We start from the raw sequence: 27,845 nt of genomic DNA, 5'->3' as shown, positions 1-27,845 counted from the left end.
TGAGAAAAGCCAGCATAAAGCACTTTTATTGCAATAATAAAACTTGAAACTCATGTGTAGTGCAGGGAGTAGGGGTAGGCTGGGGGAGTAGGCAGCAGTTTCTCTCACCAAATCACTACACAGTACAGCAAAGGGGTGAGAGGGGGCAAGGAGAAGCCAGGAAACTCTGAGATCAGCAGGGGGAGCTGAGCATCAAAAAACAGGAGATGCTGAAGCTGTGATGACCAGCATCATTTTCTTAAGACAACACTCAAGGATTTGTCATGATGGCTGGGCTTTCATGGGTGTTAAGTGTCTACAAACAGCACCTTCAATTTAACTTTCGATTAAAGTTCTTAAAATTTAGGAAGTAGAGCTTGGATAGCTATGCGATTACAAAAATCCTGGATATCCATTAGAAAAACCACAGGATGAAAAAAAAAAAAGGCCAGGCCATGAAGGTTTCAGAGGTCCCTGCTGGCCTGGGGAACAGACATCTGCAATGTCCAACATCTCAGTGAAAATGATCTGCTTTCAAAAGGCAGAGGGTCTACGAGGAGGGTGAGGGTGGGGCAGTGGAGGCAAAGGCTCTCCCCCTTCCCACTGCAGTTTTGGGTAGGGCTTTCAATTCAACCCGAGGACATCTCTCAACTTGGAGAATAATTCGGCCCTCAAAAGCGCCTCAAATCTGCTATGGCTTTGCAGCACAGCAGCAAGAACGTTTAATATATAATAGATAAAACTTTTATCCAAAAAAATAAAATAAAATAAAGATTCTTGCACCCCCCACCCCAACACCAATTCCTAGTCTAAAGTTAACCCATTACTTGTGCTGTTAATACTTGACTAATACTTAATTGGAAACCTAGATCCAAAGGACTGAAACTCAATCTTCACCCCAAAACAAAAACAAACTGAGTAATTTGAGGTTTATGGCATATAGTTCAGGTCAACACACATACGAGGAGAAAGGGGAAGAGCAAAGCCGGTGGCAGAACACATTCAGTCTGGGAAGATGTTTATACAAAGAGTGTAGTGGAACATCAGGAAAAGCTCCATACGGACTCGCTGTGTGCGTCTGGAGGCGCCAGATCCTTCTGTGGCACATCTGTTGGGGACAGAAAATCCGTAAGTCCCAGCAGCTCAATGCTTTCTGTGTGGGGAAGGGACCACCACAAGGCTGTTGCCATACCATGTCCCTTCCCCAACAGCTGTGAGGTCTGATCTGTCCTCACCCCTCTGCTCCAGTTGGCAAGGACCCACTGTGCTCGGGCTAGGTTCCCAGGTGAGCAGCCTCTTCCTGCACACCTTAGTGGTGCTTTTTAAACCTAAGGTTACATCTATGTTGCTGAGGACAGCAGGAGGGACAGAGCCCACCAATATGGCTGACAATTCAGATCCCCATTATCAATGGGTCTCCAACCTGGCTGCATATCTGGGGGCTTTAAAAAAAACCTGAAGGCTTAGACCTCACATCTAGTGACAGCAGTTAACTGGTCTTGGGGTAGCCTGGGCATCAAGAGTCTTAAAGCTTCCCACAGACTTTAACATGCACAGCCCTAAGCCAGTTTTTCCTTGTGTCAAACGGATTGAGAAAATATCTAGTTTTCATTCACTCACTCGAACCTGACTTTTTGGGTCTGGCCTTGAGCTTTCCCTCAAGACCTTTGCAAGAAGCTCTGAACTGTTCTTTGGCAGTGTTGGGGGGAGGCTGAGGCCAGGGTGAATCATAGCCATTCAGCCCTCTCTCCCCTCCTTCCCTTTCCTGTCCTTCCAGATTTACAGAAAGCCTGTTCCCAAATCAGGATTACTCCAGGGCTCCCTTTGGTACATTTATGTTCAAAGGACTCAGCCTTCTAGGGCAGGGACTAATGGTGCAGCTCTCTGGGCAGAGAGAGGCTCTATCAAGTGTCAGGGTTTCCCCTGGAAGGAATGACAAGTGAAAAAGCCAGAGTCCTCAAACCTGACCAGGCATGGATGACCCAGGTGTTTAAGGATCAAACCACTGAGAGGAAATAGCTTAAAAAAAAAAAAAAAAGGCTCCTCTACCTCAAGACAAAGTATTCCATAATGCTGGCAGCCACCTACTACTGTTTTCAAATAGAATCACTGTCACCCAACCCCTGGCTATGGCCTTCTGGTTCCAGAAGCAGGAGGGGAGCAAATGCAGAGATCTGGGGTCACATGGAGGAGGAAGGCACGGCAACCCACTCCAGTATTCTTGTCCACAGAATCCCCTGGACAGAGGAGCTTAGCGGGCTTTGGTCCATAGGGTCGCAGAGCTGGACATGAATGAAGTGACTTAACATGCATGAGGTCATGTGGAAAGATGTCAGCGTTCACATGTTTTATGATTCTAATACTCATATGAAAAGTAATGTGTTATTAGAATATTGAGTTGGCTTACCTAGAAATAAGGGAAGAGGAAGGAAAACAAGTCCAGGAAGGGGAAGCAGGAAAGGGTTCTGTCCATTACTGTCTCTGTCTGGATGTGACCTTGAGTAAGGCCTCTTTCTCTTTCTCTTGGCCTCAGCCTCCTCACTTGTTGGACAGAAAGGCTCACTCAGGTCCCTAAGATCCTCTCCAGGACTGTCTGAGAACATCCTTCATACTTCATAAGCATCTGGGCCTCATCTTTAAACCCACTGTAACAAGCTGGCCTACTGTCCTGCGTGTCCTGGGCTTGCTCCCTGGGGCAGGTGGCCCAGGTGGTAATGTCCCATTCATACCTTTCTAACAGGCGGTGAGAGGATGTATGAATGAGGGAGCTGCACAAACTCAGCAGGGCAAACAAAGTCATCACCAATCTTATTTCTAGAGAACTGAAATGCTGGCACTAAAAATTTGATCTATATTTCCAGTTCCCAACTCAGTTTTAGTTTGTAAGCTACATATAAAAATACTCCACTTAAACAGCTACCATCAGCTGCCCTGTCCCCCTGAGTTCTTTCAAGAGCACATGCCGTCCCTTTCCAAGGTATAAACTTGTAACAGAACTGAAAGTATGGCTGACGGAGGAAGAATATAAAGGAAAACATCCCGAGGCACCAAGGTTCTTTCTGATGCCCATCAAGCACTGGGCATGACTCAGGAGGAGCAAAGGTAGTTAAAGGAAGGTTCTTTAGCATTAAGTTCCTTACCCAAGAATGGGGAGCTCAGGGAGGAGGCCACTCCTGTCATTCCAGTTTTAGAAGTTCCACGTCAAAGATGAGAGTGGCATTTGGTGGGATGATGCCTGGGTGGCCAGTGGCACCATAGGCATAGTCTGGGGAGATAGTCAGCTTGGCTCTCTGACCCACACTCATCTGTGAAAAGAGCAAGGAAGAATGGCAGTGCTGGATGTGCTCCCCAACTGTTCCCTTAAGAAGCAGAGCTGTTTACTGGGTGCTCCTTGGCCAGGATGGTGTGATTCTGGTGACTGCATGGCTGCCTGGGCACCGGGCACCCTCTGTGAGGACGTGGAGGCAGGCAGACAGGCTGGATGAGCCCTCCATCTGGCTCCAAGGACCCGATAACTGATAAAAATCCCTCCTGACTCCCAGAATCGCCAGGCTCTCAATCCTTCTGTCCTGGTCCCACTAATCCAACTCTGGGCAGCCAACACTATAGACATGTACCACCTAAGCCCTTCAGTGGCCTGTCACTACAAGCATCTATACTACTGCAAAAGCAGTGCTCTGAACAAAACTTTACTCTAGAAGAAAACACACAGAAAGTAATATTTAAGGCAGGCTACTTTTCTGCAATCTCTATATTTATACTCAGAAATGTAGAAAAAGTAAAACAAGCAATAAGATTTTCTGGGGGTACCAAGTAGCATCTACCAATTGTATGAAAATAGCATGCTACCAATTATACAAAAAAGAAAAGTATTTATACATAGTTGCACCTATCTGTATAAACATGAAAACATTTTTGGAAGAACACAAATAATACCAGCACTTTTCTATGGGGAGAGCAGAGGATGGCAGGAAAATTTTCACTTTTTAAAATGTATTTGTAGCTTTTTCATTTTCTCATCAAATACAAAATGTCTATTTTCCGAACAGTGAGCAGGTTCTCTGCTTTATCCCCACTCTTTACTTATCTCTTTTAAGTCTCCATATCTATTTCCTCTCACCAAATAGAACTGGAGATTAACCAGTGTGGATAGAGGGATTTCTGTCTTTTTTTCAGAATATACTTTACTCTACATCCTTTGTAAAAGATCACTGATTTACCTCCAAATAAATGGCTTAACCAGAGAAGGCAATGGCAACCCACTTTAGTACTCTTGCCTGGAAAATCCCATGGACAGAGGAGCCTGGTAAGCTGCAGTCCATGAGGTCACGAAGAGTTGGGCACGACTGAGCGACTTCACTTTCACTTTTCACCTTCATGCATTGGAGAAGGAAATGGCAACCCACTCCAGTGTTCTTGCCTGGAGAATCCCAGGGACGGGGGAGCCTGGTGGGCTGCCATCTGTGGGGTCGCACAGAGTCGGACACAACTGAAGCGACTTAGCAGCAGCAGCAAACAGCTTAACTTTCAGAAACTGCCTTTCCCAGGTGTCTAGATTTTTGTTCCTGTCTGGCTAAAAGTTGGCAGTACAAAACAGAGAGGATCTTTGTGGCTTCCTTTCCTTCAGACGCCTCTCCAACTATACCCATACCTCTCCATGTGTGCACTCCTGGCTCTCTGACTCAGTCCAAGTGATGGTGACTGAAGAGAAAGCTACAGGCTTCTTTCCTACAGCGCCCTTGAGAAACTGGGACATGTTGGACCAAAGCGGTAAGGACAGTTGAAAGCATATGGCTTAATCTAATAAAATTCAAAGCAATGATATCCTTTTACCCAGCAATTCCACTTCCAGAATCTGCTAGCAACTCAAATGCCCACTGCAAGGGGCGTGGTTTCACAGTACAGCTGTACCATTCTTCTTAGCCTCTAGAAAGAAAACAGTGGCCTTAACTATACTAACATGGAAAGATGTCCAAGATACATGGTTAGGTGAAAAAAGCAAGTTGCCAAAATAGTATATGTGCCAGGACTGAAGACCTATAAGCACAGAAAACTGGAACAGTATCAAAAGAACAGGAAAAGGGGCAAAAGACAACCCTTCTTCCTGCGCCTTTAATGTATGTCCTAAAGAAATATTATATGGAGGAGTTCATGCTCTATGCAGGTCTCAGACCACCCAGACTTCCCCCAAGCAACAGCACTGTGACTGACTCAAAGCAGCCTGGCTGCAGGGGGAGACTAGGGATCTCCCTAACACTTCATTAGGCCTTACCAGTCTGGGATGGGAAGTAGGCTGATAACACTAGCTCAGTAGCAGCGACGGCTCCTGGGACACACAACACAATGATTGTTCCAGTGCTGGAACAGCCACAGAAGATGAGCCATGGAGTGGACAATGGCTGGCATGGGAGATGGGGGGTGAGCTACAGACCCAAGAGCCTACCAGACGTCTGGGGTGGGAGACAGGACAGAAAGGTACAGTTGGAGAGGTTTCCAAAAGGAAGTAAGCCACAAAGATCCTCTCCGTTTTCTATTGCCGACTCCCAGCCAGGAAGGAACAAAAATCTAGACACCTAAGAAAGGCAGTTTCTGCAAGTTTAAGCAGTTTATTTGGAGATCAATCAGTGACATTTTATAGAGGACGTAAAGTGTATTCTGAAAAAACAGAAAAACAGAAATCCCTCTATCCACATTGGTTATATCTCCACTTCTCTTTGGTAAGAGGAAATAGACTAATTATCCACCATGGCAGAGCCTGATTATAAAGCTCCCTGGGTTGTAGGCCACAATAAACATCCCTTTACCTGGTCAGTGCCAAGAACAAATTCCTGGGCTCGGCACAAGGATAAAATCCAACTGAAATTTGGCAACCCTGGGTCCCTTATTGTCTACTGGGAATTTCACAGAGTTGGCAGAACAAAAGCTGTTTACACAAATGGGGAGGGGAGAAGTGAAGAAATAGACTTAAGACAAACAAAATTACTTTCTCCGTGAGCCTGACCTCTCAGAAGTGGTCTGACACAACATGGTCAATAATAAGACAAATACAAATTAAAACCATACCAAGATAATGTTTTTCACTCATTGTGTCCTGAAGCCAAAAGTTTTTAACAACACTGGGCTGGAAGGGCTGGGAGAAGCAGGCACCTTCATAGCCCACTGGTGGCAATTCAGTGTAATCCCTACAGATGGCAACATGGCAATATGTCAAAATCCAGTGCACAGAGCTACTGAACCACTCGGTCTACTTCCAAGAATCTGCCTGTGGGAACCCCTGCACAAATGTAAAATAAAGTCCATTCAAGATTAATCACTGCAGTGTTGTTTATAATACTGAAATACTGGGAAAGACCCAAATGGCCATCAAGAGAGTCCTGGTCAAATAAACTGTAGTACACCCACCTGAGGGATACAGACATAAACTCGTTTTACTGTGCTTCTCAGACACTGTGTTTGTCACAAACTGAAGGTTTGTGGCGATCCTGGGTGGAATAAGCTTACCTGTGGCTTTTCCCTCAGCATTTGCTCACCTCATGTGTGTGTGTGTCACATTTTGGTAATTCACGCAGTATTTTGAACCTTTTCATCACTACATTTGTATAGCAATATGCGGTCTTTGATTTGCTACCACAAAAAGATTATGACTCGGTAAAGGCTCAGATGTTAGTTAGCATTTTTTAGCAATAAAGTATTTTTTTAATTAAGGCACATACATTTGATCCTTGAACAACACAGGTTTGAATTGCATGGGTCAACTTACATGTCAGTGTTTTTTAACACTGAACACCACATGATCCATGGTTGGCTGAGTCCTTGGATGAGGAACTTCAGGCACAGAGGACCGGCTGTGAAAGTTATGTGTGGATTTTTAACTGTTCAGGGGGCAGGAAGGTGGGGTTTGGTGTCCCTACGCTGCTCTGCTCAAGGATCACCTGTCCATTATTTTTTAGGCATAATGCTATTGCACACTTAATAAACTATAGTGTAAACATAATTTTAATATGTACTGGGAAACCAAAAAATTCATGTGACTCACTTTACTGCAAGATTTGCTTTATTGTGGTGGCCTGAAAACAAGCCTGCAATACTTCCAAGATCTGCCTACACTATGAAGCTCTATGAGGACAGCTTTCTTCTATGTCCTGGTATAGTGCAAAAGAAAAGAGCACAACAGTGTGTGTGTGTGTGTGTGTATGTGTGTGTCTGTCTGTCTGTCTAAAAGAAGGGGTGGGGGGCATTTACAGAAATTCTACAAAAACATTAATAAAAGGAGCTATTTGGGTGAGGGAGCTAGCAATGAAATTTTTCCTACTCATAAACATTATTTAAGAAGTAGACACTAAAAAAAAAAACAAAAAAGAGAGCATACCTGGGCAACCCCTTCTTCCCAGCCTCGGATCACCTCCTGCTTGCCCAGCACAAACTTAAAGGGCTTGTTTCTGTCCCGGGAGGAATCGAATTTCTTTCCATCTTCAAGCATCCCTGTGGAAAAGGGCAGTTGTAACATGAGTAACGAGGAGGAATGACATGAGGGAAGTGAGAGCCAGCAGGAGAGTGCCTGTCCTAGAGGCCAGCACTGGAAGACCTGGTGGTGTCCTAGGATTTCCTGTGTCCTCAGTGGGCCTCTGAGGAGCTGAGGTAGTCCCTCTATTCCAGGCTAGTGAAGGCTCTTCCCCAACTCAAAGCAGTAAGTTGATACCAGAGGCAGGCTGTCTACCTTGTTCTGGAGAATGGGGAAGCAGACACACTCCTGGCAGGAATTCCCAGCACTCTGGATTTCCTCCCAGACTGAGAGCAACTGTGGGCCCTTTAAGCACACAGTTCACAGTCAGTCTATGTGCAAGCCATATTCCTCCCTGAATTCACCCATCATCTTTTACAGAAAGTGGGTAGTGTCAGAACGTAACTGAACTGTAGGATACCAGCTGGTATTGGAGAAGGAGCATTGGAAAAGATACCAAAAACCTTTCACTGATAAACTGTCTAAAGCTCTGGTTCAACTGTGGGCAGCGCTTCTAATCTGAGTCAGAGACTGGGCAAGGTACTTTCCACACATGAACTTTTTCAATCATCCCCACAGCAAAGGATTCCTGTCCCCACTTCACAGAAGAAGTAACTGAGGCAGAGAGAAGTGAAGTGATGTGGTAAGGCATTAAAGCTAGGCTATAAATCCAAAAACCATTTTCATTCTACCATTCCAGTTTCTCATAAGCCAGACAACCCATACGGGAAACTTGCACTAAAAGAGGGCATTTCAGAGATGGAAATGCCAGGGGATGAGTGTCATGACAAAAGACCAATAGATACCTGCAACTCCTTGTTCACAAAAGACCATCACATTGGTTTCTCCAGAAGCCAGTGTCAGCCAATTGTGATAGCTGTCACTGAGGTCTTGAAAACACATCTTCATCCCAGACTGGAAGGGTCCAGCCCATTGTTGACATATAACTAACACAATACTGATTTCACTGGAGGTGGAGGGAGGGCAACCACTATGGTTCTAAGCAACCCTCTAAGGACTCAGCGAAACACAGAATTCTGTTGTATGTTTTCAGAGGTGGAGGGAAATTCCAACCTAAAAAACAGTGTCAACACTGGTAGGTGGAATGGGGAAGCAGAGATCAATTGCCAGCTTTATCACAGTCACCAGACTTTCTGTATTTTGACAAAATAGGAAAATGGGGAGTCGTGGGGACAGGAACTACTGTCCTAACAGAGGAGGAGAAGGGACAGATGTCCTAGGGCAGAGTGGGTGATGATACTGCCTGAAACTGGGAGCTGAAGACAAAGGGAGACACAAAGATGGAGATTCACCCCGGTTAAGTCACTGTAAAGCTAGGAACTGGCACCCTAGAACTAACAAGTTCGGGTGTACATGTAGCTCATCTCTTTACCAGAACACAATCACTATCTGATCAAAGAAATGATAAATAGTTTTCTATAAATGACAAACTGGGAGAAAACTAGATCTCCACTCTCCATAATACTCACCATAGATGTTCCCTCTAGTCCATTTCAAGCTCTTCACACACTGACCCCACCCCAAATGAACTCAGCATCAAGGGTGAGAGCAGGCAACAAGAAGCTAGGCATCTCAGAATCCTTTCTTTTTCAGGAGCCTTTCCATCCATCTGCCAGAGACTGCTTTTAACAAATGAGGAAATCAACTCCAAGGCTATAATTTGCAGGATGCTGAAGGAGGTTATGCAAAAGAGGAAGCAATGTCCATTAAGAAGCAGGAATGAATGTGCATATGATGCTTTCTCGAGTGGGAATTAGGTTTGTCAGTATTGAATGCAGAATATAAGAGAAACTATGATATCAAAACAGGTATTAACAGTTTTGGCCAAGATGGAGGAAAGGGATCAGATTTACCCTTCTACCAAAAACTGAAACAAAAAGACACCAGACAAACCAACCACAGGAAAAAAAAAAAGAAACTGAATGAAACCAAAAAGAGGCCAGACTACAGTTACAACAGTGAAGACACTGGACTTCGCAATTAAAGCCTGTGATCCCTGAGAAATAAAATTAACAAGGTGAGAGCTATGACGTCCTCCCCCACCCGGCTTATATCCTCGGGAGCTTCCGAGGGAAGAAAACAGAACAGAGTCTATTGAACACACACCAGGGAGGGGAAGAGCGTAAAGGAAGATCCCCAGATCTACAGAGTCCCCCATAAGTACCCACCACAGTACTAATCAATGCATGTGGCCTGAGGACACCACTCACAGCCTGGAAAAGAACCCATCCAAAAGGTTTACAAGGAACAGTGCTCAGAGCCTACACAGGACTGGGATCAGTACTGGTCCCCACTAGCTGAACTGAAAAATGTCATGGTTCATGAGGCACAGCATAGGATCTCTGGGAAGATCTCGCCTCAGCAGTGAGGAGTAATCAGCCCCCGCCTGAGCACTGCTTTGGAGGAGCCACCTAACATATCATAAAAGCAAGACCGCAGAGGATCAAACTGTTTCCAAGTAACTCAAGTGTTTACCCATAAGAAACTCAAGAAGATTTTTAGGAATAAAATATCCAGCACCCCAAAAGGTAAAATTCACAATGTCTAGCATCTAAAGATGGTTGTTGTTCGGTTGCCAAGTCATGTCCAACTCTTTGCAACCCCATGGACTGCGGCACGCCAGGCCTCCCTGTCCATCACAATCTCCTGGAGTTTGCCCAAGTTCATGTCCATTAAATCAATGATGCCATCCAACCATCTCATCCTCTGTCGTTCTCTTTTCCTTCTGCCTTCAATCTTTCCCAGCATCAGGCAAAGTCTTTTCTAGTGAGTCAGCTCATCGCATCAGGTAGCCAAAGGATTGGAGCTTCAGCATCAGTCCTTCCAATGAATATTCAGGGTTGATTTCCTTTAGGATTGACTGGTTTGATCTCCTTGCTGTCCAAGCGACTCTCAAGAGTCTTCTCCAACAGCCCAATTCAAAAGCATCAATTCTTCGGCGCTCAGCCTTCTTTATGGCCCAACTCTCGCATCTACACACAACTACTGAAAAGATCATCAAGGCTACTGTATAGCCTTGACTATACAAAACCTCTGTCGGCAAAGCAATGTCTGTGCCTTTTAACACACTATTCAGGTGGTCATAGCTCTTCCAAGAAGCAATCGTCTTCTAATTTCACAGCTGCAGCCACCATCTGAACCCAGGAAGAGGAAATCTGTCACTGCTTCCACCTTTTTCCCTTCTATTTGCCATGATGTGATCGGACTGAAGTGGTTGTCTATGGCGGCTTCAGAAAGTGCTGAGGAAAGAAGAAAAGCAAAAAGCAAGGGAGAAAGGGAAAGGTATACCCAACTGAATGCAGAGTTCCAGAGAATACCAAGGAGAGACAAGATGGCCTTCTTCAATGAACAATCCCAAGATTACCAAGCATGCAAAGATGCAGGAAAGTATGACCTACATGCAACTAATCAATAAACTGAAACCAATCCAGAAGTGACACAGATGTTAGACTGAGCAGAGGACAACTATAAGATTGAAGTCAAACTTCCAGAGGTGAAAACCGTAATGCCTGAAATGAAAAATATGCTGGGCTTAGAAGAACTGGATGGACACCCACAGGCAAAAAGTAAAAGCCTGGACCTATACTTCACATCATAATCAAATGTCAACTAAAAATCGGCTCTAAAAGAACACTAAACCTATACAATTTATAGATGAACTCATAAGAAAATAACCTTTGACTGTGAGTCGTGCAAAAATTTCTTAGATATGAGGTGAAAAAGCACACTCCATAAAAGGACAAAATGAACTTCATCAAAAATGAAAACTTCTGCACTTTTAAAGAATACTTTTAAGAGAATGAAAAGTCAAGCCACAGACTGGGAGAAATCTTTACGGGACATATCTCTCATAAAGGACTTATGTCCAGAATACGAAAAGAACCCTCAAAAAACTCAGCAAAAAAACAATTAAAAAAGGGCAAAAGATATGAATCCATTCTTCATTGAAAAGGATAAAAAATGGCAAATAAGTACATGAAAATATATTCAACACTGTCATCATTAAAAAACGCAAATTAAAACCACTAGGAGATATGACTACTATCGATTAGAATGTATAAAACTAAAAAGACTCATTATCATATTATTATATTTTTATAATATAATATAATCAGATCAGTCGCTCAGTCGTGTCTGACTCTTTGCGACCCCATGAATCACAGCACGCCAGGCCTCCCTGTCCATCACCAACTCCCAGAGTTCACTCAGACTCACGTCCATCGAGTCAGTGATGCCATCTAGCCATCTCATCCTCTGTCGTCCCCTTCTCCTCCTGCCCCCAATCCCTCCCAGCATCAGAGTCTTTTCCAATGAGTCAACTCTTCTCACGAGGTGGCCAAAGTACTGGAGTTTCAGCTTCAGCATCATTCCTTCCAAAGAAATCCCGGGGCTGATCTTCAGAATGGACTGGTTGGATCTCCTTGGAGTCCAAGGGACTCTCAAGAGTCTTCTCCAACACCACAGTTCAAAAGCATCAATTCTTCGGCGCTCAGCCTTCTTCACAGTCCAACTCTCACATCCATACATGACCACAGGAAAAACCATAGCCTTGACTAGACGAACCTTTGTTGGCAAAGTAATGTCTCTGCTTTTCAATATGCTGTCTAGGTTGGTCATAACTTTCCTTCCAAGGAGTAAGCGTCTTTTAATTTCATGACTGCAGTCACCAACTGTAGTGATTTTGGAGCCCAGAAAAATAAAGTCTGACACTGTTTCCACTGTTTTCCCATCTATTTCCCATGAAGTGGAAGGACCGGATGCCATGATCTTCGTTTTCTGAATGTTGAGCTTTAAGCCAACTTTTTCACTCTCCACTTTCTGCCATAAGGGTGGTGTCATCTGCATATCTGAGGTTATTGATATTTCTCCTGGCAATCTTGATTCCAGCTTGTGTTTCTTCCAGTCCAGCGTTTCTCATGATGTACTCTGCATATAAGTTAAATAAGCAGGGTGACAGTATACAGCCTTGACGAACTCCTTTTCCTATTTGGAACCAGTCTGTTGTTCCATGTCCAGTTCTAACTGTTGCTTCCTGACCTGCATACAGATTTCTCAAGAGGCAGATCAGGTGGTCTGGAATTCCCATCTCTTTCAGAATTTTCCGTAGTTTATTGCGATCCACACAGTCAAAGGCTTTGGTGTAGTCAATAAAGCAGAAATAGATGCTTTTCTGGAACTCTCTTGCTTTTTCCATGATCCAGCAGATGTTGGCAATTTGATCTCTGGTTTCTCTGCCTTTTCTAAAACCCGCTTGAACATCAGGAAGTTCACAGTTCACATATTGCTGAAGCCTGGCTTGGAGAATTTTGAGCATTACTTTACTAGCATGTGAGATGAGTGCAATTGTGCGGTAGTTTGAGCATTCTTTGGCATTGCCTTTCTTTGGGATTGGAATGAAAACGGACCTTTTCCAGTCCTGCGGCCACTGCTGAGTTTTCCAAATTTGCTGGCATATTGAGTGCAGCACTTTCACAGCATCATCTTTCAGGATTTGGAACAGCTCAACTGGAATTCCATCACCTCCACTAGCTTTGTTCGTAGTGATGCTTTGTAAGGCCCACTTGAGTTCACATTGCAGGATGTCTGGCTCTAGGTCAGTGATCACACCATCGTGATTATCTGGGTCATGAAGATCTTTTTTGTACAGTTCTTCTGTGTATTCTTGCCATCTCTTCTTAATATCTTCTGCTTCTGTTAGGTCCATACTATTATTATTATATTATGTACTGGCAGGGATACAGAGAAACTGGAATCCCCACATGCTGCTGGTGGGACTATAAAACAGAACAGCCACTTTGGAAAACAGCTGGCAGTTTAAACATACACCTCCCATTTGACCCGGTCATTCTACTCCTAGATATTTATCCAAGAGAAATGGTGGTTTTGGCTATATAAAAATATTCATATACACAAATGCTCATAGCAGACCTACTTATAATAACCAATAACTGGAACAATCCAAACAACTGCCATCTGGTAAACAGATAATTAAATATATCCATATGATAGAAAATTATTCAGCCATAAAAAGGAACGAACTATTGACTCGTGGAACAACATAACCTCAAAATAATTATGCTGAGTGAAAGCCAGGCAAAACAGTACACATGGTATGATTCCACTTCTATAAAACTTTAGAAAAGGCACACTAACCTATGCTGACTATCAGTGGTTGTCAGGGATGGGAAGAGGAGGGAGGTTTCAAAGAGTAACAAAGAAACATATCAAAACTTATGAAACTGTACACATTAAATATGAATAGCTTATTTACTGGATGTCCATTACACCTCTATAAAACTGTTATTTTAAAAAACAGGAGAAAGGGAAAAAAGTGAGATTTACTAAAATGCTACATGCTTGCTTCCTACACTCAACCAGGCAGTGGATGGCAGGTGCTTCCTCTGTTTGGGAAGGAGCAGGTGAAGCAGGCAAGTTAGCCTCAGCAGCTGCTCCCATTTTAGTTCTGGACATCTCTGTGCCAGAACCGGGAGCCCTTGAACAGTGAAGCCACCTGCCAAGTTAGTGCTGTAATTTCCTAGAGAAAACACTTCTCAGCTGAGAGAAGGCAACTGAGGTTACAGTGCAGACACGACAGCTGATACTCTTTAAGCTCCGAAGGCCATTCTTAGCAAAAACCTGGATCACCAGCATGGCCTTCTATTTAAAGAACTGACTGATTCCATTTCTGATTACACACAAATCTATACCTCATGATCCAGAAACTGTCTAGGATAGCTACGTACTCTTGATGTCAAGAATTAGTTCTCGTCTTTCCCAACTGAACATGGCTCGAGATCAGACCTGGACTCAAAAGAGTTCTACGTCCCTGAGGCACTCAGCTCAACCCCTGGCACTCATGAGCACTTTAGGATCTGCTTCATTTGCACAATTTTAAGGAACTAGCAGGACAACCACAAGGCTTTGGACCTCTTCCCTATGTGATAAAAAGATTCTGAGGGGTAATCCCAGAATGGCAGTTTTTTACATTCGGCACCTTTAAATTCCTCGGCAAACTCCGGGCTCTCCAGTTAAAAGCACAAGGCCACGAAAGGAGCAAAAGCTATGGCTGCCTGAGGGACTGTTAAATCGGCCTCTGGCTGCAATGCAGTTGACGTCACCTTCACCTGGGTCTACTCCCAAACTGTTTCAGCTGTTCTTTGGGGGAGAATCAAACTCAGATCCCTGGAGAGGGAGCAGGAGGTCTTTAAAAAAGAGAGCAAGCGTATACACGATAGTGGGGAAGTCTCCAGATCCTCTCCTGGCAGGATCCCGCCCACAGCTTGGCTTTCTGCTGCCTGTTATGGAGGGCTCTTTCTTGCTCAAAAGGAACCAGCAGAGGCAGACCTGGCCAGCAGCTGCTATGCAAAGGCCCCTGTCACAGAAGCAGTGGTTACGACCCAAGACCAGGGAATTCCCTGGTGGTCCAGTGGTTAAGGATCTGACTCTCGCTGCCAAGGGCCTGGGTTCAATCCCTGGTCAGCAAAGATCTGGCATGGCACACAGCCAAAACATAAAAATACATAAATAATACATTAAAAAGAAAATAAAAAATCTTAAAAAAAAAAAAAAGAAGAAGAAGAAGGACCCAAGGCTAGCATTTGGAGAGTCTGGAGAACCCCTGGGTTATCATTTCACTTAACAGAAAAGAAGCCACTTCTAGCGCACTCTGCTTCGTGGAAGGCAGAGTTCCCAGATACCCTCTACTGGGTAAGGGAAGATGACTGAGGAAGGCATGAATCTACAGCCTCACCACATGTTGTAGTTAAAGCTCATGATTCACAATGTGATTTTCATTAGCTGGTGCATCTTTGCAGGTGGTTTTCACAGGAAACATTTTGCAGGGCCCCAAATATGGAAAGTTTTAGAACACCAACCAACCAACCAACAACAACAAAAACCTAAACCAAACAATAACAAAACAGAGTATCCCAAACCCCAAGCTTTCAAAACTATATAAAGTTCTTGCTACTTACAGTTGGGAGAGGGAGAAAGAATTTCTACTTTTAACTTAATACCAGTTAGTTTTTTAAGGAATCTGCATACTGTTCTCTATAATAGCTAGTATCAATTTACATTCCCACCAACAGTGCAAGTTCAGTTCAATTCAGTTGGTCAGTCATGTCCGACTCTTTGCGACCCCATGAATCACAGCACACCAGGCCTCCCTGTCCATCACCAACTTCCGGAGTTCACTCAAACTCATGTCCATCGAGTCAGTGATACCATCCAGCCATCTCATCCTCTGTCGTCCCCTTCTCCTCCTGCCCCCAATCCTCCCAGCATCAGAGTCTTTTCCAATGAGTCAACTCTTTGCACAAGGTGGCCAAAGTATTGGAGTTTCAGCTTCAGCATCATTCCTTCCAAAGAAATCCCAGGGCTCATCTCCTTCAGAATGGACTGGTTGGATCTCCTTGCAGTCCAAGGGAGTCTCAAGAGTCTTCTCCAACACCACAGTTCAAAAGCATCAATTCTTCGGCACTCAGCTTTCTTCACAGTGCAAGAGGGTTCCCTTTTCTCCACATCCTCTCTTTATTTATTGTTCGCAGACTTTTCGATGATGGCCGTTCTGACAGGTATGAGATGATACCTCACTGTAGTTTTGATTTGCATTTCTCTAATGATGAGCAATGTTGAGCATCTTTTCATGCGTTTATCAGCCATCTGTATGTCTTCTTTGCAGAACTGTCTGTTTAGGCCTTCTGCCCACTTTTTGATAGTGGTGTTTTGTCTTCCTGGTATTGAGTTGCCTGAACTACTTGTGTATTTTAGAGATTAATCCTTTGTCAGTTGCTTCATTTGCTATTTTCTCCCATTCTGACAGCTATCTTTTCACCTTGCTTAGTTTCCTTCATTGTGCAAAAGCTTTTAAGTTTAATTAGGTCCATTTTTTAAAAATTTCCATTACTCTAGGAGGTGGGTCATAGAGGATCTTGCTGTGATTTATGTCAGAGTGTTTTGCCTATGTTTTCCTCTAAGAGTTTTATATAGTTTCTGGTCTTACATTTAGGTCTTTAACCCATTTTGAGTTTATTTTTGTGTATGGTGTTAGGAAGTGTTCTAATTTCATTCTCTAACATGTAGCTGTCCAGTTTTCCCAGCACCACTCCTTGAAGAGGCTGTCTTTTCCTTATTGTATATTTTTGCCTCCTTTGTCAAAAATAAGGTGCCCACAGGTGTGGGGATTTATCCCCAGGCTTCCTATCTTGTTCCACTGGTCTACATTTCTGTTTTTGTGCAAATACAATGCTGTCTTGACAACTGTAGTTTTGTAGTATAGTCTGAAATCAGGAAGGTTGATCCCTCTAGTTCCACTTTTCTTTCTCAAGATTGCTTTTGGTTATTCAGGGTATTCTGTGTTTCCATACAAACTGTGAATTTTTTTTTATAGTTCTGTGAAAAATACAATTGGTAATTTGATAGGGCCTGCACTGAATGTGTAGATTGCTCTGTGTGGTCATTTTGACAATATTGATTCTTTCAATCCAAGAACATGACATATCTCTCCATCTGTTTGTAATCTTTGATTTCTTTCATCAGTGTCTTACAGTCTTCTGCATACATGTCTGTTGTCTCTTTAGGTAGGTTTATTCCTAGGTATTTTATTCATTTATTTGCAATGGTGAGTGGGATTGTTTCCTTCATTTCTCTGATTTTTCATTGTTACTATATACAAAAGTAAGGGATTTCTGTGTATTAATTTTATATCATACAACTTTACTAAATTCAGTGATTAGCTCTAGTGGTTTTTTGGTGGCATTTTTAGGGTTTTCTATGTATAGTATCACATCATCTGCACATAGTGAGTTTTACTTTTTCTTTTCCAATCTGGATTCCTTGTTTCTTCTCTGAATGCCATGGCAAGGACTTTCAAAACTATACTGAATAATAATGGTGAGAGTGGGCACCCTTGTCTTATTCCTGATCTTAGAGGAAATGCTTTCAGTTTCTTACCACTGAATAATGTTTGCTATGGGTTTGTCATTATGGCCTTTATTATGTTGAGGTATGTTCCTTCTATGCTGATTTTCTGGAGTTTTTATCATAAATGAATGTTGGAATTCTGTTGAAAGCTTTCTCTGCATCTACTGAGATGATCACATGGTTTTTATTTTTCAATTTTGTTAATCTGGTGTATCACATTGATTGATTTGTGCATAATGAAGAATCTCTGCATCCCTGGGATAAACGCCAGGATTAATCTCCAAAATATATAAGAGCTCATACAGCTCAATATCAGAAAAACAAACAACCCAATCAAAAAGTGGGCAGAAGACCTAACAGAAGTATGATACCAATCAGAACAGGAATGCAGACTTTCCACACTCCAGCTGAAGTCTAATACCAGGTCCTAAGTGACCACTTGAAACAGTCACTGAGTACCTACTCCATGCCAAGCACCAAAGGAGAAAGACCCTGGAGACCACCAGCCCTGTGGGGCTGACTTCCTGGAGCCTGCAGTCTCCTGGGGAAAGAGCAGATGTAACTACACACTGCCTGATGGGCACCTTGTTAGAGATAGAGGCCTAAGTGTGTGCACACATCTCAAGTGTCACTTTAGCCAAGGGTCAGAGGAGCCCACCGAGGGCGTGTCATTTAAGCTGCAAGAGGAGCCTGCCCTGGTGAGAAGTGGAGGCAGTGTGGCAGGCCAGAGGCCTTCCTGGGGGGAAAGGTTGGTATGTTTGGGGAACTGAATGCAGGCCAGGGTGGCCTGAGCTCCTGGGAAGGGAAAAGGAAAGGCAAAGAGAACAGAGACAGCAGCAGCCAGGTGCAGATTATCCCCCCTTTTCTTTCCCTTTCCTCCTCCTGCTCTTTGTACTGCTAGAATTTATCAGGCCAAAGTTAAAGGGGCCCAAGGGAATACATGCCTAAGTTGTTCAAAACACCTCCGGCCTTTTCCATGGGAAACTGTAGATGACAATACCGTTTTTAGAGAAAATCCCAAGGCAGACAAATGAGCCTTAGTTTATAGACACAATGAACTGTATCTATAACATTTCAACTCCTATTTCATAGAAAATCAAGGTAATGGAAGGAGCTACACAAAACCAGGAGAAAATGAGACAGACGCGGGGGTATTCTAATCAGAAACTTTACAAAAATCAGTTTTAAACCACCAAACATGTTCAAGTTAAAAATTTTATTGTATAAATTATATCCAATAAAGCTGTCAATAAAAAAAGTCTGAGACCCATTGCAAGGAACCAGAGTTCTTTGGAGAGAGGTGACTAAGGCAAGGAACAGAACAGTGAAACCAAGGAAATGATTAAAAACAGTGGAAGCATGTCAAAAATGCAGGGGCTGCATGCATGTACTCTCAGTCACTTCAGTCGTGTCCAACCCTTTGTGACCCTAAGGGCTACAGCCTGCCGTTCATGGGATTTTTGTGACACGAATACTGAAGTGGGTTGCCATGCACTCCTCCAGGGGATCTTCCTGACCCAGGGATGGAACTCGCGTCTCCTGTGTCTTCTGCACTGCAGGCAGATTCTTTACTGCTGACCCAGCCAGGAAGGCCCCCTGAAGGGGCTCCTACTGGCCAAATCTGGGACAAGAGTTATCAAAAAGAATAATGAATAACAATGATTTTAAGGCCCTGAGTAAAATATGAGTCCCAAATATACTACAGATAAATAAATAAATAGATGGGGAGAGTCACTTGTCATCATGGAGGATGACTATAAAACCAATTCCTGACCTTAAAATTGATAATTAAAGCAAAAGAATTCAGCTTTACCCTGTGTAATAGAAGAGCAGTTAATAAATGTGGAAGATATGAAAAAAAAGTTTTTAATTACCATTTTGTAAATTAAATGCCAATGAAACAGTTTTTTCAGGTAAGAATCATCAACTGAGATAAAAAACAGCAGGTGAAAGGCTGGTGAGGAGCAGGGCACATGCACAATGTCCGAGCACTTTGACAATGGCCCCGTTAATTCAAAGGGTAAAATGCATAATCAGAAAAAAGATCAATTTAGCATCACAAATAGTGATGTTCCCCATGGTACGCCAAGTATGAAGTACACAGCATCATGTTAGAAGTCTTCACACTAAAATGTTTTAGCCAGAAACTGTTTAGACATTTCAACTCCTAGTTTAAAGGAAATCAAGATAGTGGAAGGAGTTATACAACAATCAGGAAAAAACAATGAGATAGACGTGGGGGTATTCTATAACAATAAGTGCTCTCTTTGGAAAAGCAGTGAGATATGAAGACTCTTCTGGATGTTTACTACAGACATAATCTCCAACTGAACTCTTTTTTTTTTTAAGCTACTGAAAAACACTTTGAAGACAACTGGGGTAGTTTCAATACGCATTTGGCTTTAGATACTACTGAACCATTTAAAATTTTCTCAGAGGTGACCAGAATTAGAATAGGGAGAATACTCTCATTCTTACAGCATGCTCAAGTACTTAGAGAAAAGTATCATGTCAGCACTGGTCATAACAAACACCCTCTTCCAACAACACAAGAGAATACTCTATACATGGACATCACCAGATGGTCAACAACGAAATCAGATTGATTATATTCTTTGTAGCCAAAGATGGAGAAGCTCTATACAGTCAGCAAAAACAAGACCAGGAGCTGACTGTGGCTCAGACCATGAACTCCTTATTGCCAAATTCAGACTTAAACTGAAGAAAGTAGGGAAAACCACTAGACCATTCAGGTATGACCTAAATCAAATCCCTTATAATTATACAGTGGAAGTGAGAAATAGATTTAAGGGCCTAGATCTGATAGAGTGCCTGATGAACTATGGAATGAGGTTCGTGACATTGTACAAGAGACAGGGATCAAGACCATTCCCTTAGAAAAGAAATGCAAAAAAGCAAAATGGCTGTCTGGGGAGGTCTTACAAATAGCTGTGAAAAGAAGAGAAGCGAAAAGCAAAGGAGAAAAGGAAAGATATAAACATCTGAATGCAGAGTTCCAAAGAATAGCAAGAAGAGATAAGAAAGCCTTCTTCAGCGATCAATGCAAAGAAATAGAGGAAAACAACAGAGTGGGACAGACTAAGGATATCTTCAAGAAAATCAGAGATACCAAAGGAACATTTCATGCAAAGATGGGCTCGATAAAGGACAGAAATGGTATGGACCTAACAGAAGCAGAAGATATTAAGAAGAGATGGCAAGAATACACAGAAGAACTGTACAAAAAAGATCTTCATGACCCAGATAATCACGATGATGTGATCACTGACCTAGAACCAGACATCCTGCAATGTGAAGTCAAGTGGGCCTTACAAAGCATCACTACGAACAAAGCTAGTGGAGGTGATGGAATTCCAGTTGAGCTGTTCCAAATCCTGAAAGATGATGCTGTGAAAGTGCTGCACTCAATATGCCAGCAAATTTGGAAAACTCAGCAGTGGCCACAGGACTGGAAAAGGTCCGTTTTCATTCCAATCCCAAAGAAAGGCAATGCCAAAGAATGCTCAAACTACCACACAATTGCACTCATCTCACACGCTAGTAAAGTAATGCTCAAAATTCTCCAAGCCAGGCTTCAGCAATATGTGAACTGTGAACTTCCTGATGTTCAAGCGGGTTTTAGAAAAGGCAGAGAAACCAGAGATCAAATTGCCAACATCCGCTGGATCATGGAAAAAGCAAGAGAGTTCCAGAAAAGCATCTATTCCTGCTTTATTGACTATGCCAAAGCCTTTGACTGTGTGGATCACAATAAACTACGGAAAATTCTGAAAGAGATGGGAATACCAGACCACCTGATCTGCCTCTTGAGAAATCTGTATGCAGGTCAGGAAGCAACAGTTAGAACTGGACATGGAACAACAGACTGGTTCCAAATAGGAAAAGGAGTTCGTCAAGGCTGTATACTGTCACCCTGCTTATTTAACTTATATGCAGAGTACATCATGAGAAACGCTGGACTGGAAGAAACACAAGCTGGAATCAAGATTGCTGGGAAAAATATCAATAACCTCAGATATGCAGATGACACCACCCTTATGGCAGAAAGTGAAGAGGAACTCAAAAGCCTCTCGATGAAACTGAAAGAGGAGAGTCAAAAAGTTGGCTTAAAGCTCAACATTCAGAAAACGAAGATCATGGCATCCGGTCCCACCACTTCATGGGAAATAGATGGGGAAACAGTGGAAACAGTGTCAGACTATTTTTCTGGGCTCCAAAATCACTGCAGATGGTGACTGCAGCCATGAAATTAAAAGACGCTTACTCCTTGGAAGGAAACTTATGACCAACCTAGATAGCATATTCAAAAGCAGAGATATTACTTTGCCAACAAAGGTTCGTCTAGTCAAGGCTATGGTTTTTCCTGTGGTCATGTATGGATGTGAGAGTTGGACTGTGAAGAAGGCTGAGCGCCGAAGAATTGATGCTTTTGAACTGTGGTGTTGGAGAAGACTCTTGAGAGTCCCTTGGACTCCAAGGAGATCCAACCAGTCCATTCTGAAGGAGATCAGCCCTGGGATTTCTTTGGAAGGAATGATGCTGAAGCTGAAACTCCAGTACTTTGGCCACCTCATGTGAAGAGCTGACTCGTTGGAAAAGACTCTGATGCTGGGAGGGATTGGGGGCAGGAGGAGAAGGGGACAACAGAGGATGAGATGGCTGGATGGCATCACTGACTCGATGGACGTGAGTCTGAGTGAACTCCAGGAGTTGGTGATGGACAGGGAGGCCTGGTGTGCTGTGATTCATGGGGTCACAAAGAGTCAGACACGACTGAGCATCTGATCTGATCTGATCATGTCAGCAGCTTCTAATGGCTCAGCTAAAAACTAAACATTGATTATATCTATCTACATACACCTGGAAGTAGACAGAATTGGCAAACATGACAAAATGTCAACCATCAGGGAATCTAGGTGGTGGGCACGTGGGTAATTACTGTTCTATTTTGATTTTTCTCTAATCCTGACAACTTTACAAATAACAGTTGCACATAGATACCAGAATTCTATGTGGTCTTTAGTTCATTTAAGACAAGTGAGCCTTCTGCTCTCACCTGTGGAAGAAGAAACTGGCATCCATGTGATTCGATATTTTGGTAATCACAATCTCAGAGGAAGGAAAATATCATTTCCATAGCAAGGTCCATTTGCAAAATGTTAAAATCCAATTATGTTATGGAAACTTGAAGGTAAAAGGACTGACACTTTAACTTGCACACACTAGTGAGCTGGTGCAGCCCAACCCTGACCGTCTTACACCCACCAAGCATCAATAACAAATACGAAAACTCCTCTGGTCTCAAATTAAAGAGAACAGCTGTAGTTTTCTTAGCCAAAATATTCTGCAGGCAATGTGGAGGGCTGTTTTAAGATGAACCTTCACTCAGAGTCATCTTTTGTATAATTACCTATTTCCTCATCTGTGAAATGGAAGGGTCTCGGCCTAAGCAACTCTGCCAACCCTAAACTGAGGGGTGGTAAAACACGGAGCGCTGGGGACACAGGGGCCTTTCGTGACACAGTGTGCAGTGACAGCATCACTGCTGCTGCTGCCCCTCCCAGATGCACTGCCCCCGGCAACTCCTCACAGCAGGCATTGCTTCTCCCATTTTTAATAGATGGCATACGGAGGCTGAGAAAAGTGGATCATGTGCCCAAGCTAAAATCTGAACCCAGTGAAGGACCCACATCTTCTTTGGGGATCACTGTCCACGTGGTACCACTTCTGCACACCTGCCCTTGGTACGCTTTGAACACCCAGGATACAACGAGGGCCCTGTTTCCACAATGCCACCAACACTCCAGTGTCCACACAGTAGCTAGAAGGGAGGCGATTCTGTTCAAATCCAGATCAGCTCATGACTCCCATCTCAGAAAGCAAGCCCCACCATTACCTCATCTACTACCTTCTCCCTCACACAATCCACTCCAGCTAATATACCAAGTCATGCTCCAGCCTCCGGGCTTCTGTGCTAGCTCCTCTCTCTGCCTGGAAGACTCTTCTCCTTGACAGCCACATCAGTCACTCCCAACTTCCTTTGGGCAAATAATTAAGTGTCCTTTTATAAGAAGTTTTTTCCAACCACCCTCACTAAAAGCTGTAAACCCCCTTCCCAGGCCCTCACTCTGCTTTAACCTCTCTCCACAGAGCTTCTCACCACCTGATGTGTCATACCTTCATGCTGCTAGTCTCTTCCCCTCCAGACCAGGCCTTTGTTTAGTTCACTGGCTGTGTCCCCAGTGCCTGGCTGGTTTCTGTTGCTCAATAATTATCTGCTGTAGGAAGGAAAAGGGTCCTGCTGTGGCCCTGCCCAAACAGTTACAGTCGGTCTGCCTGAAGCCCGCACACATGGGGGAAGCCATCTGAGCAGTCACCGCTGGGGGTGAGCCTTCCTCCAGACATCTGATCACCAGCCAAGAAACACCCAGCAGGGGAGGGGGTGGAATAAAGCAGGGAGGAGAGGAGAGACAGAGGCTAAAGAAAAGCAGCAGGTGGGGAGGGGAGCTGCAGTGTCCCTTCAAGTGGACCTCCTGCAGTGATGAAGCCAAGGGATCCTTGGTTTTTCTCAGTCAGAAGTCAGGCTACAGACAAGTTAAACCTGATCCCAAAGACAAGATGTCAACTATAAAAAAAGAATTCCTCAATCCACTTGAGGTTGCTCTAACAATGGCAGGCACGTGGCCTGCTGATGTGAGTAAAAGGGACATAAGCCTAGCAGTGTGTCAGGACAAGCTCAATAATAAAGTTCATAAAGCTACTGGAGGCAAGGAGGGAGCCATGAGGATCCACTTGATCCTCCAGGCACCTATTTGGCAGGTTATCTTTCCACTTCCTCCCTCTCACCTCAATGCCTGCCTGTCATGCTACTAGGAGGGGCTTGGCTAAAGACAGTACAGTTTTCACCTTCCCTTCTGACATCACGTAGATGTGGTACAGGCCTTTCTTTGAGGCCGTGCTCATGCTGTGCTCTGCTAGAAGCTGTGGAAATTACCAGAAGGAGCCTGGAGAGTGGCATCCAGGATACAACTGGCAGCCACCAGAAGCATTTGGAACATCCATGTGGTCAAAGTCAGCCTGTGCTAATCATATCCCTGGTGACCGAGAGAAGATTTTGGCTTCCTTATTTCCAGCTTATCCTTTAAAGCTGCTCCCAAATCAGCAGCAGCAGTTACCTGGCCAGAGCAGACTGGATCTAGAGAATCCACCTGACCTGAACCTGGGTCAATCAGATTCTCCGTCCTAGGAACTGTAACCACTGGAGCCACACAGCCAAGCAGTCTGAGCTAGCTATGCAAAAGAAAACAGAGAAACAGGGGGCAGGGGTGGGAGGTGGGCACACAGGGATGTCCACCATCCATGACTTGGGAGAAGCAGAGAAACAGCCCTAACAGGAGACTACTGAGAGGTGGGTAGAGAAAAACAAGATGAAAACTAGGAGGATCATGAGAATTTCTCCTCCTCAAGGTTCAGTGAGGAGAGGTTCTCTTGCATTTGAGGACCCTCAGATTTGTATGATACTCTTCACCATGTTCCTTCAAGATGGATTCTGTTCCAAGTGGCTTTTAAGTCACTCAACTGCTACAGATGAAATCTCAACGCGCTTCCCCATTCCTCTCACGCCCCCACAGGTCTCAAACAGGTTCTTCCTGGGAGGTTGATGGCAAAAACCCACAGGAACAAAGAAGCCTGCCCAAGAACAGCCTATTCTGTGAGCATGAGGCAGAGCTGGCTTCTCACCAGGGTGTCTTTGTAGGGCTTATCAAAACTGAAATAAAAAAGAAAGCTTTTGTCCTAATGCATGCCAGGGTCGCACCGCTGTTCTGGGAATGTGTGGGTGGGTGCCACCCTCAAGGAAAACAGAGACTTGGAGAAGAGGCACTGGGAGCCCCGATGGTGTTCTGGGTCCCACAGCCATCTGTTCTCTTAGGAAAAGGCTCCAGACGTGCGGCGTGGGGACACTTCATAAGAGGCACAGTGAAACTTCGTTCTGCCCACATGCTGGTGTCCAGTCCTGCTATCAGCCCCAGAAGATGGGTGAGCCAAGGACAAGGGGCACAGACTTGGGAATGGCACAGGTGGAGCCAATTAACCTAATGTGACTACTTAGAAACTGAGAGGAGAGGGGAGAAGTCAACTCAGAGAAGTCAACTCACTTCTGAGTCCCTGCCTCAGTTGGCTGTGGGAACTGAATCAACTGCCCACTCACCCAGCACTGTAAAAGGCAATGGTTACTCTTCTCATCTCACAGATCAAAATCAACCAAACTGACATGTTCTCTTCCACTAGACCTCCAGGGCTCAGGTGCTGACCACGGTCTACAAAGTCAACCGTTTAAAACATCAAAACCACTTTACAGTTTCTTTTGTAGGTATGAGATAGTTACCTACCAAGATAGGTTTCAATACTTCCTCCTATGGTAGCCTTTTTAAAAGTTCTATCCCTAACTCCCTACACCCTCACCCCCTTTTCTACACAGGGAGAAGGGCCAGAGGAATAAAAAACCCAGAGAAATAAAAGGGCACCAGAGGGGGGAATGTTAGCTGCCTTTTTCCCTTCCCAAAGAAAAGTCATTTCCCTCAACAGAGGGCTCCCCCCGCCCCCCCCACCATGATCTGAGAGAGAAGGCGAGAGCTCATCCCCGAGCAGCAGGTTCAGAACTGCCTACAGCCTACTTGAGGGGGTGGGGGAGCGGAGAGATACAGAGGAAGGAGGAGAACAGAGGAAAGGGTGGGAAGGAGGAAAAAGGGAAGGAGGAAGGGGAGGGAAGGTTGTTCATATTAACAACTGTGGCTACACCAATCACCAGCACTCACTACAGCTAAGTCTCCGCCTGCTCAGCCTCCCCCCTCCCCTCCCTACCAAGTACAACCCAGGAGAACCTTGTAAGGGCATAGAGTAAAAAATGGTCTCAAGGAATATGACTGTCATGTTAAAATTCTGGCTGAGAATCTTAATACTTCCTTTGGCTTATTATACTATCTGTTTTCCTAACTGGGCCTCAGTTTCCTTATCTTTTGAAAGGGGATAAGTCTCTACTCTTAGCAATACTGGGGGGCTAAACTACATGTTATGTCAACCCGGGTCATCACCGCTACTGAGGCTCGGATTTATAAAGTGGCTCAAAACTAAGAAAAGGAAAAGGACGTTGCAGATCTAACTTCGCCAAGGCCAGGCTGGGCCAGAGCAAAAACTTAGAAAGTGGGATGTCTCTCCACCCGCAGCGCGGGGCCGAGTTCCCACGGACTAGTAATTACCTCGCCCCTCTTATCTCCATCGAAGGGTGGGGCGGAAGCGCGAATAGGGTGTAAACTGGGCACAGAAATGCTATAAATCCTCTCTGATGGTCCTTGGCCAGAGCTCTGCCCATCCTGAGCTTGTGACCTTGGACGAGTGACTTGGCCGCCCCACGCCTCAGTTTCCCCATCCGCGCTGTGGGCAGAACGACAGCATCTCTGACACAGAACCGCTTTCGAAGTGCGGAATAAAGTCCGGCCCGCGCGCCGGCTCGGACCGCCCGAGGTTCGGCAGGTCCGACGCTGCCCCCTCGGGGGCGCTGCCACCATCCAGGCCTCGGCCTCGGGCCACGCGGGCCTGCCGCCGCCACGCCCCAGGCCTTTGCCCCCAGGCCGCGCCGGCTGCCCCCCGACCCCCGAGCCGCCCCCTACCCCGGTCCTGCCACTCACCCGTGTAGTGCACCACGCAGGTCTGGCCACGCTTCGGGAAGGTGCGCCCTGAAGAGACAGACAGACGCGCGAGGTGAACGGATGCGCGCGGTGGCCGGGGCACCCCGGGGCCACCCGGCGCGCGCCTACTCACCGTCTCCGGGAGAGATGGTCTCCACCTGCACTCCCATGGCTGCGGTAGCGGCGGACGCTGGGTTGGCCGACTGGCTGCGCGACGGGCAGCGTGGACCGAGACCGGATCTCGCGGCGATTCCGCGGCTCTGCCTCGACCCTCCGCGCTACGGCTGCGCACGCGCGCGCCCCCGCACGCCCCGCCCTGCGTGCGCGCCCCACACGGCGCGCACGTCCCCGGAGCCCCGGCCGCGGGGCAGTAGGGGGAGGGGGGCAGGGAAAACCGGAAACCCGGAAGCCCCGAGGCCTCCGGATGCTGCCTTTCAGAGGGGCCGGGCTGCTTCCCCCACCCTTCCTTTCTCCGTGCTACCAGCGGGGCAGGCATCACTAATTCAGTTTCCGCGTATGAGAAGCGAGAGTCAGAATTGGGAATCGGCCAGCTACTAGCCGGGGGACTACTAAATCCACACCTACTCATCCTGGAAAAGGATGGTTGTGAGAAGTTCGCGCAGATGTGCGTTCATGTTAGCATTCCAGTCAGTGGGTCACGATCCTGAGCTCTGTTTTTCTATTGAGGAGGAGTCTTCAGCGTTTACACTGCGTTG

General features: G+C 45.0%; 1 protein-coding gene across 2 annotated transcripts; it reads right to left on the bottom strand.

Moving 5' to 3' along the window:
* FKBP1A (FKBP prolyl isomerase 1A) lies at window positions 1-27,436 on the bottom strand. Of its 2 annotated transcripts, NM_001035456.2 has the most exons (5): window positions 27,263-27,436; window positions 27,130-27,177; window positions 7,349-7,461; window positions 3,120-3,284; window positions 1-1,087 (listed from the first exon to the last, which is right to left on the bottom strand). In NM_001035456.2, the coding sequence occupies exons 1-4, from the start codon at window positions 27,297-27,299 to the stop codon at window positions 3,156-3,158; spliced, it is 327 nt and encodes a 108-aa protein (NP_001030533.1). In that variant the 5' UTR covers window positions 27,300-27,436; the 3' UTR covers window positions 1-1,087; window positions 3,120-3,155. The 2 variants fall into 2 exon arrangements, with proteins under 2 accessions (NP_001030533.1, XP_059748743.1); XM_059892760.1 differs by lacking the exon at window positions 27,130-27,177 and having other exon boundaries at window positions 27,263-27,391.
* Window positions 27,437-27,845: the final 409 nt, after the last annotated feature.

This window comes from Bos taurus, chromosome 13 (genome assembly GCF_002263795.3).
Source record: "Bos taurus isolate L1 Dominette 01449 registration number 42190680 breed Hereford chromosome 13, ARS-UCD2.0, whole genome shotgun sequence".
NCBI lineage: Eukaryota > Metazoa > Chordata > Mammalia > Artiodactyla > Bovidae > Bos > Bos taurus.
Note: the sequence above shows the minus strand (reverse complement) of the source record. Positions and strands in the feature narration are given on the sequence as shown.

Excerpts from the sequence above, each read along its gene's own strand:
- FKBP1A (NM_001035456.2), bottom strand. The coding sequence starts at position 27,299 with ATGGGAGTGCAGGTGGAGACCATCTCTCCCGGAGACG. Across the intron at positions 27,178-27,262 it reads GACCATCTCTCCCGGAGACG|GGCGCACCTTCCCGAAGCGT; the intron begins GTGAGTAGGCGC and ends CTGTCTCTTCAG. Across the intron at positions 3,285-7,348 it reads GGGAAGAAGGGGTTGCCCAG|ATGAGTGTGGGTCAGAGAGC; the intron begins GTATGCTCTCTT and ends CTCTTTTCACAG.